Source organism: Ylistrum balloti, unplaced genomic scaffold (genome assembly GCF_031769215.1).
Source record: "Ylistrum balloti isolate Yb309-2 unplaced genomic scaffold, AGI_CSIRO_Ybal_v1 Utg369850, whole genome shotgun sequence".
Lineage (NCBI taxonomy): Eukaryota > Metazoa > Mollusca > Bivalvia > Pectinida > Pectinidae > Ylistrum > Ylistrum balloti.
The window spans coordinates 3751230-3764446 of NW_026782003.1; the positions used below are offsets into that span (position 1 = coordinate 3751230).

Consider the following 13217-nt stretch of genomic DNA (forward strand, 5'->3'; position numbering starts at 1 on the left):
CATGTATGGATTTGCTTTATCTCTGTCCATTACTGATGATTAACCAGAATTCATCTAATTTGACATCCTCCACAAAATGCATTTTCAAGGATATAAAATTGGGATCTGTCTGTGCATCCATCTGTTGTGGCGCTGGTACATGCATGATCATCAAAATGGACCAGAGCTCTGAATCCTTTTAAAACTACTCAAAACTTTGTACCCTTATCAAGCTAGTACTCTAGCAGTGGCTTTTGAGTTGGAGAAGGTCTCTATTTTAACTTTTTCTGGTACCATGGAAATGGGTCAAGTGGTGCCATTCGCTATGGAGAAATCCTCTATTTAAGTACTTTAGCTGTTCTCATGGAAACAGATAGCCCAAATTACAAATTTTAGTGGTGCAGAGCATGACTCCAAAACTATTCAAGAGAACTACCTGAAACTTTGTTTACTTAATATCCTATCACTCTAGTTATTTCTTTTGCAATAGAGGAGTTCTCATTTTTTTGCCATAAAAACACAGATTGATTGGCAAATTTACAAATTTCATGGTTTCCCGAGCGTAACAACAGAATTGTTCAAGAACTACATGGAATTCAACATGTTTATGTACAAGTTAACATCCTGTTGATGCAGGAGTTTTCTTTTTGGATATTTTTCTATCTCTGTCAAAAAATAGCATTAATTATTAGCAAAGGTTTCCAATTTTTTTTGTAGCCCTCATATCTATATATATAACACATAATAATTTTTGTAATAAAAGTTATTCACTATGTTATCATTTTAATTGCAAATGATGCCAAACCATACTCAAATAGGAGAGGAAGTAGTATGTACATATTTTAGTACTATTAAGTTTTTTCCTTATACCAACAGGCCATTGGTCCATCAAAGTCAGTGGGACTGATGGGACAAGTTAGCGATTCGCCAAAGAAACTTACTATCCGTAGCACACATGATGCTGAAAATTTGATAGATGTAGAAGTCTCCTTTGATCAACAGAACAAGGCCCTTAATATGCAAACAAAATATGATGCAGGTAAGAATAAGATAATGGTTCTAAATAATGTTAGGAATAGTGCAAGTCTGCAGCAAAAGACAATTCTCAACATGGGAGTATCAACTTGATCATCACAGCTTCATCAGCACCAGAAGATATGACCAGCTCCCTGGTATCTTTTGTTAATAGAACACCAAGACTATAAGATATAATTAAAGACTTTATTTGCAATAAATAATTTTGATGATCTAAATTCACAGTATTCATAATTACAGTTAATTTGCAATAAATAATTTTGACAGTCTAAATTCACAGTATTCATAATTACAGTTAATTTGCAATAAATAATTTTGGCGATCTAAATTCACAGTATTCATAATTACAGTTAATTTGTTAATTTGCTAAATAAATAATTTTGTTAATTTGCAATCTTAATTCACAGTATTCATAATTACAGTTAATTTGCAATAAATAATTTTGGCAGTCTAAATTCACAGTATTCATAATTACAGTTAATTTGCAATAAATAATTTTGTCAATCTTAATTCACAGTATTCATAATTACAGTACAAATTGACATTTATTGTTTAAAAAATGAAATTCTTTTGATATTTTTTTCATTAATTCCTCTAACAATTAGAGAGTTGATTGAAGTTAATGATGGAATGTTTAAACTTTGAAAAAATTGATTTTATGATATGTTGTGATATATGGCTTTAACTGTCTGACTTTGCTACGGAGCCTGGTGCTTGACTTGGTGTGATCTTTTGTTTGTTCAGAACATCCAAATAATGTGTTACACCTGAGGACCCAATACACAGACAATATAGACTTCACTGCTGAAATGTACCGTACTGGTGACTTCCCTAGGCTACCTGAATCCCTCATCAAGCTTCGTCTGAAAAGCTCACGTCTACTACACACCAAAGTGCAGTGGAGGCCAGAAATGCTGTCAGATCTCATGGTAGGACCATTCGACTTATTCAATTTATTTGTATAGATATGAATTTTATCTTTAAGATATAAGATCATTTGTGTTTTGCTAATAGAACTTGCACTCTGATAGTCTTTTAATATTACCAGCATGCAAATAATTAAAATTTGTATTTCAATGTTTCATATTTGTTTTGAAGACAAAATGATATAAAAATTAAATGAATGTTAACCCTCCTAGTAGTAAGTTGGTTTTTAAAAGTGATTTCCTTGTAGGGCTACATTGCTGACACCCTTCAGAAGTATGGAAGTGAAGCGGACACAATGCTAGCTGAGATGTCCCAACTGGTGGGAAATGAACTGGAGGACCGATACAACTTCCTCAGCAATGATATCACAGTGGAACTGGAACCTGTTGCTCAACAGTATGCTGAAGAGATTGAAGTAATGCATGCACAATTGCGGAAGTTCAAGCAAAGACTTAATCAGATGTATAGAAATAACGATTTTTATCTCCGTGATGCAAATCAACAGATGGAAGGCAACATTCGTAAATTCATGTGAGTTGTATACTTTTGTCAACTGTTTTTCATGATTATTTTTTTTCATTATTTGTTGATTTGACTAATTTTGTTAACCAACATCACACATATGATCCACCAAGCAAGCCTTGCTTTCCATTGGTCACATGTAGAATTCAGAGTTTAGTTTTGAAATCTAGGTATAGTCCATCCCTGTGCAAAAAGCTTATATACACATGAAAGTAGACAAATCATCCTTGTTTCTGCTTAATTCAATATAACCCTTGATATAGAATAAATAATTATACTCCCTACTTACATACAAGGTATATGATAATCACTTTGTGCATCTGTGTGTGCATCAGTGTGTCTTTGATGTCTTTTAGTGTACAAGATGTCTCATGAACCAATGGACAGATTTAATTCATATTTTCACAGAGCATCATTACATCAAGGTCAATACATGGTCACACTTTGGTAGCCATTGAACACATTAAACGTTATAAGTCATGCTTAGTACATTTAGATAAAAAAGATAGGAGGGGGTAGGAGTGTGGGGATTGTGTGCTATATCTATTCTGTGTGAGCCCCTGCTCACTTTAATTTTATTTTTCAACCAATGAGATTAAATTTTGTCTTGCATACAATGGAATCGAGAAGTGATACATTGGCGTTAGTTTTCCATGTGGTGCCAGCAGCATGTTCAGTAAATTACAAGTACTATCATCACCAAGCCTACTTAAGCCTACTTAATGGTTGTATAAGCAAGAGAATCTTGGTACATATTCTTGATGAAGGGTTTGACATACCTATAGTTAATATAAACTTTATTTTATTCCAAAACAACATGCGAATAATACATAGCAAAGTATACATAGGAATTGGAATTGGAAACAAGTTAAATAACTTATATAAATCCTTTTCCTTTGAATATCTAAACTAAATCAAGCGTGATGGCGTAACTGGTGAATTATTTGGAATTAAAATACAGACAGTTAATAAGAACTCACTTTAAAAGCGTAATAGGAATACATAATTATATTTTATTGGATTTTACAGTAAAATTAAGACGAGAAGTGAAATTGGTGGGGGGAGAGTAGTTGACATGGAATTAGAATTGTGCCATGCTTTACATTGAGCTGAATTTTTTAAGTACCCTAAACTGTCATAGCGAAACATGGAATACACTTAAATCTAAATCCAAACAGACATTTCAGATTCTGAATTTTACCTTAAAAATCATTCTTGGTTAAAAATGGAGCTATGTTAAATTTTTTTCTGTTTATTTCGATGTTGAGCTTTCTTTCTCACGGAGTATTAAGCTGTCATAACTAACCAAACTTGGGAATATACTAACATCTTTTTGTGATCAGCCCAACACACATTTCAGATCTCAAATTTTCACCTTCAGTTTAGCATTGGTTGGACTTTGTTAATTAATTAGTCAAAGTTTTCCATTTATCTTAGCGTTAACCACTGTTTCTATCAAAGTATTTGGGCCGTCAGAACAAAACCTGGAACATACTTTATATACATATTTAAGCGGAGATAAGCGGAGACACTCAAGACATAATTACCTATTGTTTGGTCATCCTGGACAGTAGATCTTCAGGGTTGGGCCCAGATAAAAGAAAACAAACCCAAACTTATTCATAAACAACTTACAAAACGTAATACAGAGTTGATATCATGGCCACAAGGAAATGTATTTTAAGTTGCTATCTAAGATGTATGACATGGTCTCTGATTTAGGAAAGACATTTACAAATTCATTCTAGCTTGAATAAGGTTGAATTGAAAGTCAAAACTGGATCTCCTTCATCTCTTGTAGAAAGGTCAAGAATAAAAACATATTCTTAAATGTCTGCTGATTCAGGAGTTGATATTTCTTATTTATTGTGCAGTGTCCGGTATGGCCAGGTTGTTTCTGCATTTGGTCAGTCAGTTAGAACCATGAGGCAGAGAACGGCAGAAATTACCAACAAAATCCAGACGTTCCCCTTCGAGGAAAAATACAATGAAAATGTCAATGAGGTGATTGCTAGCTTGGAGGTTAGTTGAACCATAATTATGTATTTTTGTTCAGTAACTGTTGTGTATTTTGTTGTGTATTTAGTAAAAGGATCAACAGTGTCTATATATCTCTAACAATTTCTGTTGATATATTTACATTATAAGAAATACATGCATGTCCTTGCATAGGGATTATTCCTCAAAGTTTCTCATTTTCACTTTCAAGTCTTGCTAATTTGTGATAGATTACTTTTTTGTTTGAGTTCAACGTATTGAGAAAAGAAAGTGGTGGACACCGTTCTGAGTATAAAACTTTTTTCATTATAGCTATTGCACATTATGCCCTCTTGGTAGTTGTGTTAAAATGCCTTGCAAATACTCAATGTTACAGGAGTACAGGAATGTTCTAGTTGGAGGTTAGTTGAACCAAGTTGAGCCTTAAACAAACAGGATGTATAACATTGGTTCCCAATAAAAGATCAAAAACACTTTGACCACAAGTGTCTATATATCAGAATTAACTAACAATTTCAATTTTGTTTTCCAGCATCAATTGATATATTTACATTCTAAGAAATACAGTGATCAACATGTAACAATTTCAATTTTGTTTTCCAGCATCAATTGATATATTTACATTCTAAGAAATACATGCATGTCCTTGCATAGGGATTATTCCTCAAAGTTTCTCATTTTCACTTTAAAGTCTTGTTAATTTGTGATAGATTACTTTTTGTTTGAGTTCAACCTATTAAGATTATGGCATTTTAAATGGCTGTTTTTTCAGTTAGTTCAGATATTTTTTCTAAGCATTTTGTGATTTTTATAACATTTTTTCCCACATCATCATGAAAAGATTTGAGAGTTTGGCAGGATTGAGATGCTTTCTAAGGAATTCTACTTTGACCACAATTATGATTCTCCATATGTAAAATTCATTTTCATTTCATGGAATTAACTTTTCATTTCATGGGACTTCCATACACAGAATCACTCTCACTGTATAAAACTTTTTTCGTTATAACTATTGCACATTTATGCCCTCTTGGTAGTTATGTTAAAATGCCTTGCAAATACTCAATGTTACAGGAGTACAGAATACAACTTGAAAACACTCTAAACAGTGAAAAGGAAGTAATGGTAGCCAAGGTGACAGAAGTTCTTGAACAGTTGAGGGAATATCTGGCCAGTTTGTCAGATGAGTTGAGTCTGATGCTATCACAAACATTGGATGATTTGGTTCAATATCCGAATGTGCAGAAAGCAAAACATCATTTAGAAGAAGTTTTGACATACATTCCTGATTCACCTGACCTACCAGATATTAACTATCAGGCATATCTTGCCAAAATACACAATACAATGAAGGCAGTTCTTGGCAGCATGAAACTGGCAAAGCATTACGACCATCTGGTGCAGAGAACTCAGAAAGCCTTCAGTGACCAGATTGATGAACTCCTACAGGACGAGGATATATCAAGTCTCAAAATCCTGATAGGAGAATTTTATACCCAGGTAAGTAACATAACTATGGTAGTTTTCTGGGTATAACATGACATAATGGTAGTTTTCTGGGTATAACATGACATAATGATGGTAGTTTTCTGGGTATAACATGACATAACAATGGTAGATTTCTGAGTATAACATGACATAATGGTAGTTTTCTGGGTATAACATGACATAATGGTAGTTTTCTGGGTATAACATGACATAATGGTAGTTTTCTGGGTATAACATGACATAATGGTAGTTTTCTAAGTATAACATGACATAATGGTAGTTTTCTGAGTATAACATGACATAATGGTAGTTTTCTGAGTATAACATGACATAACAATGGTAGATTTCTGAGTATAACATGACATAATGGTAGTTTTCTGGGTATAACATGACATAATGGTAGATTTCTGAGTATAACATGACATAATGGTAGTTTTCTGAGTATAACATGACATAATGGTAGTTTTCTGAGTATAACATGACATAATGATGGTAGTTTTCTGGGTATAACATGACATAATGGAAGTTTTCTGGGTATAACATGACATAATGGTAGTTTTCTGGGTATAACATGACATAATGGAAGTTTTCTGGGTATAACATGACATAATGGTAGTTTTCTGAGTATAACATGACATAATGGTAGTTTTCTGGGTATAACATGACATAATGGTAGATTTCTGAGTATAACATGACATAACAATGGTAGTTTTCTGAGTATAACATGACATAATGGTAGTTTTCTGGGTATAACATGACATAATGGTAGTTTTCTGGGTATAACATGACATAACAATGGTAGATTTCTGAGTATAACATGACATAATGGTAGTTTTCTGAGTATAACATGACATAATGATGGTAGTTTTCTGGGTATAACATGACATTACGATGGTAGATTTCTGAGTATAACATGACATAATGGTAGTTTTCTGAGTATACAGCACAGGATTCTTGCAGTTATTTATTGGGTGTTAATATTGTAGTTTACCTTGTGGTTGTATTGAAATGAAATATATAGCCAAATATAGGTGGACTCTGCTTCCTTTTTACAGCTCACATCTGTTGCTAAAAACTGGCCATTGGCATTAAACATGCGGGAAATTTCCTCAGACCTTTATGAATATGGTCGGGAATTTATCACTGAAGATATTGGAAAACTGAAGATCCTTGACTGGCATAAAAACCGCATCATTGTCTTTGATCCCGAGAATGGACACATCGAGTTTGAAGTTTTCCTACCGTCACCAAGAACAGCTCTGGACAGAATTCCAAAATTCAATTTCAAGAAATATGTTGCTGGATTCAAGAGAGCTTGGGAAAAGCATATAGTTCAGCTGCGTGACTTGTCATTCTGGGATATCTATTACAAATATGTGCCATCCTGTAATCCCAGGGACTGGATACCACCATTTAAAGGTAAACATGTATACATAAATGCAGCTGTTTCAGTAGATATTACATGAATAGTTATATAATCAAGATTGAAGTTGCAAACCGACATCATTAATATCTCCATTAATAAGGAATAAGATATAAGGTATAAGTCAATTGAGAATAGTTGGAACCCGAGCAACACAGGGGTGATATTTTGTGTTTCCTATTTCAGCTTATGCTGTGGTTGCTGGAAATCGTCATTACATAACGTATGACAACAAGAAATATGACTTTGCGGGAATGTGCAGTTATGTACTTGCACATGATTTTCATGACAAGAACTTCACTGTGGTAGTCAATTTCAACCGCAACAGACGGATGCCTGCAATCCGTTCATTGTTAGTGATGGCTGGAGGAAAGAATGTCGAAATATCTAGCACTGGTGTAAGTATTGCCATAGCTACCGAAACTTACTTTTGAAATTTTACATTTTCTGTGTTGTGTTTTACATTATCAAGTTATTTATAACGATAATCCAGAAGGTAATATTTACTATCTGTTAATTTTCTGGAAATGAGGTATAAAGTCTATTCTATAAATTTTTCAAAAATGTTTCATTTTTTTTGTCAAATTTTCATTTTAATTGTTTGGAATCAATAAATTTGATCACACTTGAGTGATAATTTTTAGATTCGTGTTGACGGACGACCTTCAGAGCTCCCATTCCTTCATGAAGAACTAAGCGTTGAGCGTGATGGAAACCACGTGAAACTGAATACTGGCAGAGGTCTAGAAATCATTGGTAAGTGTATTCTCTTCATTACCGTCTTCTCAGTCAAAAGATTTCATTTACCATTAGAATCAGGTATTGTTAAAATGTTTATCTTCACATGTACAGACAAGCAGGTAGTATGGCAAAGGTAGTTTTTACTGTGTCATGCTTTCATTGTAAAACTTACTGTAAATCATTTACACTTTTTGCCAGAGATTTTTTTTTTTTTGCGTTAATAGACAGGGAGAGTCGATTGTAAATTTCAAATCCCTTGCAATTATTTGTACAACATGAACTCTGGATGGCATCCATTTTGGTTTTGTTACTGTTATCAGTGTCTTGTAGTGTCCAGTTCTCTTATAGCCAATCATATATGATTTTTAAAAGGAAATTAATTATCTGCAAACATATCTAAAGAGGTAAGTTCTCCAAAATAAAGTATCCATGAAATCTAATTCATTTACAGTATATAAAAGCAAGTCGTTCATCTAGAACACTGGCATGTTGACTACTAAGCTAGTTCTGCAATTTTTAATGATACAAATTGTAGAACATGAGACATTGCTGTCATACATAAATAATTTGTTGTTGTTATGTCCACCTTAATAAATGTACGGCATTGTTTTTTTTCAGGTGATGTGGAACATGAACACTTCATTGTCGGTATTAGTGGATGGTACTTTGGTAAGGTAGCTGGTTTGCTAGGCACCTACGACAACGAACACTTTGATGACATGATGAAAATTGATGGTACACTTACAGACGATGTTGACGCTTTCAGTCAGTCCTGGCAAGTCAACAAACGTTGCCGAGTGCAAGGTAACATCATCAGTCAGGAAACATTTGATGAGGATTCCACTGGATATAGTAAATGCGCAGCTCTCTTCAAGGAATCCACTTCTCCTCTCAGACCTTGCTTCAAACAGGTAAAAAATAGTTTTGAGTTGTAGCAAGAGAAAAGTCATTGCCTAGAACCACTGATAATTATCATTAGATTTCAAAGTCAACCATTATGATTTATTACGGGAATTTTTAGAAGTATATAGATAAAAGTAGCAGAAAATGAAAGTGTAATCAGAGCCAGTGTTCGGTTTTTCTGATGAGGAAAGTTGACAGCATTTAGTTTGAATATCTTTTGAGTTTACAATGTATCTATATTTGTATGTATGTAAAAAGATGTTGTAGTGTAAAAGTTGGGCAGTTTGAAATTTCTTGTCTAGGCGATTTGGTACCATAGATCGTGGGTTCGAGTCCTGGAGGGCACGAATCAAAAACTGTATTCCATCTTCAAATGTGTTACAGTGTCCAAAATGTCAAATGTCATTAAATTAACACAATACATCATATACAGTAATACTGTTATTCGAAGGCTCAAGCTTTGATTTACCTGTCGTAACTTTACCTGAGTTTGATACATACATGTATATATATATAGTGTGTGTAGTTCCTATTTAGAAAAGATTTCATTGAATTGTTTTGATATCTAATGAGCATTCTCGATATTCTCATCATATCACGAACAGTGTATCTAGTTTATCATTATATAAAAAAGGAAAAATTTAGTGTAACTTATTGCAAATACAGATACAAAATGAATATTTGTGAAATTCAGTGGCTTAGATATAGTGGAGTGACTAATATCTTATCACCGTGTGTACTAGTACACCTTTATTCTGGAGATATGGTTTCATTCAAATTATACGGTCAAATACAGAAATAGTTTGTCAGTTGTTTTATTATATATATATATATTTTTCAGGTTGACACAGAGTATTTCATGCACATGTGTCTATCTGGCGTCCAGAGAGGCGAACTTGTGTGCGATGTCGCCTCTGTGTATGTAAAATCCTGCCAAGCCCGTGGTGTTAGAATGTGGCTACCTCAGCAGTGCAGTATGTAACTCTTAAGCTTAAAACCTACAAAAATCACCCTTTTCTTTAAGAAATGTGACAAAAACAAAATGCACAAGATTTCAGTTGAAATACATATGAACCTGAATGCATAGTTAGAACAGTTATTGGAATGATTGATTTGTAAAAAGAAAGCATTGCTGTCTTAGTCGGTTCATTGCAAGCAGTCTACTTACCTGCTACCACCTGGTAATAAATAAATTAAAGTGAATTAAATCATATTTGTTAGAAATTAAAGGTAATAATAATTGTTACAGTCCAGTGTGAGACTCCAACATCAGAGAGATACAATGCAGGGGAGACAATCAAAATGTACCCAGCAAGTGACGACTACCAAGTTCCTCAGTCTGCAGATATTGTGTTTGTTGTGGAAAGTCGCCAATGTAACAGTGAAGCCACACAAAACCTTGGCAGTCTTGTGTACAAAATAGATCAAGGCCTCACCCAGTCAGGTATCTCAAATCATTCTGTCTTCTGATAAATGTAATACAGCATTTATAATAGGTCGATCAAAATACTGACATTACCATACAGTCTACACATAATGCCTAAATTGTGTTTGTTTGAGATGCTAACTGACCTACACACATGAATTTGCATGTGATGAAGAAATTATGTGCACCAACCTTTTCTGTTTCTCTATTGTGAAAAATTTGTGCCATCATAAAAAGAGCAAAATAACTTATCATTCAGAACATCCAAGATTCAGTTTTGATATTTTTGAAAGTTAAACTAAGAAAGTTGTACTTGAGTTTATACATCAGCATTGATCTAGTTACTCGTTTGTGATGCAGTAATTAGGATCAAAACATATGATCGCTATTCTGTCTGTTTGTCACAGGAATGGCTGGTAATAGGTACGGTTTGATCAGCTATGGCAAGAGGGGAGCCAGCAGCCACACAATTGAAGGTTTGTTCCTCAATGATGCCACCAAATTCACTAAGGGTGTGGAGACATTGACATACAATGATGAAACAGCTGATTCTCATGATGCTATCCTAACTGCGACCAACTACCCATTCAGAACAGGTGTATCCAAGACCATTGTCCTCGTACAGTGTGATGAATGTCCAGAAGTCAGCCCCTCCATACAGGACCATCTGAAACACATCCTCCGTACAAGGGACATAACTCTGCACATCTTGCGTGACCAGCAATTCAGATTAGAAAACAACCGTATTCCAAAGCATAAAATCCTCGGTAAGAGTCAAAGCTAAACTGCTTCGTATTTGACACCAGTTTTACCGGAAACTGCAAATGTATAACATTGCAAAGCTATTTATGTTTTCTGTAGAAACGTGTATTACCTTTGATGATACTAGAATTTTGCTTCATGGGGATATTAGTACTTTAAAGAAATAGTCACTAAAATTACACTGATATTTTTTAAGAGTTGGATACTGCAGATGGGATCTGCATTATGTATCATTCTTGGTGATATGTTCTTTTTGGAGTCACAAGTCAGATGTGAACTTATCGGTAACATCGTGTGTATATATTGGGAGAAGTGAGTATGGTACCCTAATACTTGAATATTCAATACTTTGTTTGATTGTTAAAAAAAACTCAGCCTTTATCATCTTTTAGTAACACACAGGTCAAAATATCTCAACAACCCAAAAGACCTATCGACATTTTAATTGAGACTTTGCTGGCATTAATGAATGGTTATTCTGAATAGATGAAGGGACACATAGTTTGTTCTAATGAATGTAGTTCTAGACTTTGGGTTAATCATTAGAGAGATAAACATAAGGAAAACCTCTGTTTCTTGTTGTAGAGTGAATGTTACTTGATGCATATCATTTGTATGTATTAGTCAAGGATTGTATTAGTCACTCTAGATATGCTAAACTGTTAATATTGGCTCAGCACACTCAAACTGAATAAAAGTTACAAAAGATATTAAATTACACTTGTAGGAGTGGACAGCTCAAATAAGTACATGCTGGACCAGAGCCATGCTAACTTGTACGACAATATGGCCCTTCCCTCAGACAGCTGTTCCACCTTATCTCTGGAAACCAATGGCACCATCTTTGATTCCACCGGATTCGCCAGCCGCAGACTGAAGGACAGGAGGAGGTTTTCAGGGATCATTGTAGACAGTGTTGCTGCCTCAGCTGTGCCTCATGAATGCCAAGTCTGCCATTGTGTGTCAGACCACACTGGAGCTGCTATGTCTGTGTGCAGGAAATGCTCCAATGGATTTTATGATGTAAGTCTAACCTTTCATCTTTCCTATATGATGGGTCTTTTCTCAAATCCTTGATCCCTTGTGATGCCCTTTTCAATTTCGATATAAATCTGGAAAATTACAAAGCCACTGATGTACAGGAAGGTACTTGCAAATTAGCTCCCTCCTTACTTTTGATTACAGGTAAAAATTTTTTCACTAGGGGAAGAGGTTTAATTGTGGTAAAGTATGGTTCCACACTTTTGCCTCAAATTCTCTTAGTTTTGTTTAAGTTTTGTATATTGATTCCAGGAATCAGAAACTGGCTATATCCTTCCATTCCATAAATTTATTGTATAGAGTTCAAATGTTGGCAGGTCTCATGTTGAAAATTGTTCCTACCGATATATTGATAGTTTACTACTGGAACATAAAACTTAATATAATATTCATTTGGCTTTTTCACAGTATCTGCCACAGATGTGGAGCAACATTTAAACACATAGAAATATGTGAGTGCACCGAACCTACTTTACAGTGATATTCAGAAAACTAATGATATTCAGAAAGTTAGTTTCGGACATGTGTGGCTAGAACCCACAATCTGCAAGTGCCAAATATTCAACAGACCAGCCTTGGTTCCAATCCGTACAGTCTCAACTGGTCCAGCCATTTCAACTGCTTTTCACAAAATGAACATGAGGAATGTTGGAAATTTTTTAGAAGTGGCTTTATCAAGGGTGTGGAATTATCAGTAGTATGGATTGAGTATTTACCAGGTTGTGGATCAAGACTATCTACACTTACAATTGTTATTTTAAACTTCACTTTCTAATCCAATGTAAATATTTCAGGGCTACATTTCAACTCCTAATTTATGCCAAATATAATAAAATAAAATTGAAAATTTTAATCATTGAATAGTGAATATGACTTTGTTTTCTGTTTGTAGGACTACCTAGGAGATGGAATGAGTGTGTTTTCTCGTTAGAGAGTCCTGTCATCAATCATGTCTTTCACCTCTTATCATCT

General features: G+C 34.3%; 1 protein-coding gene across 1 annotated transcript in view; it reads left to right on the forward strand.

The window, feature by feature from the left end:
- LOC132545532 (uncharacterized) overlaps window positions 1-12683 on the forward strand; it is a 44421-nt gene extending 31738 nt beyond the window's left edge. The window contains 14 exon segments of the mRNA XM_060209216.1: window positions 856-1018; window positions 1759-1943; window positions 2189-2472; window positions 4338-4485; window positions 5536-5961; window positions 7005-7368; window positions 7559-7755; window positions 7999-8128; window positions 8732-9024; window positions 9858-9990; window positions 10266-10460; window positions 10850-11209; window positions 11932-12227; window positions 12654-12683. Of these exon segments, the coding sequence (XP_060065199.1) occupies window positions 856-1018; window positions 1759-1943; window positions 2189-2472; window positions 4338-4485; window positions 5536-5961; window positions 7005-7368; window positions 7559-7755; window positions 7999-8128; window positions 8732-9024; window positions 9858-9990; window positions 10266-10460; window positions 10850-11209; window positions 11932-12227; window positions 12654-12683 (3204 nt within the window).
- The last annotated feature ends 534 nt before the right edge of the window (window positions 12684-13217 follow it).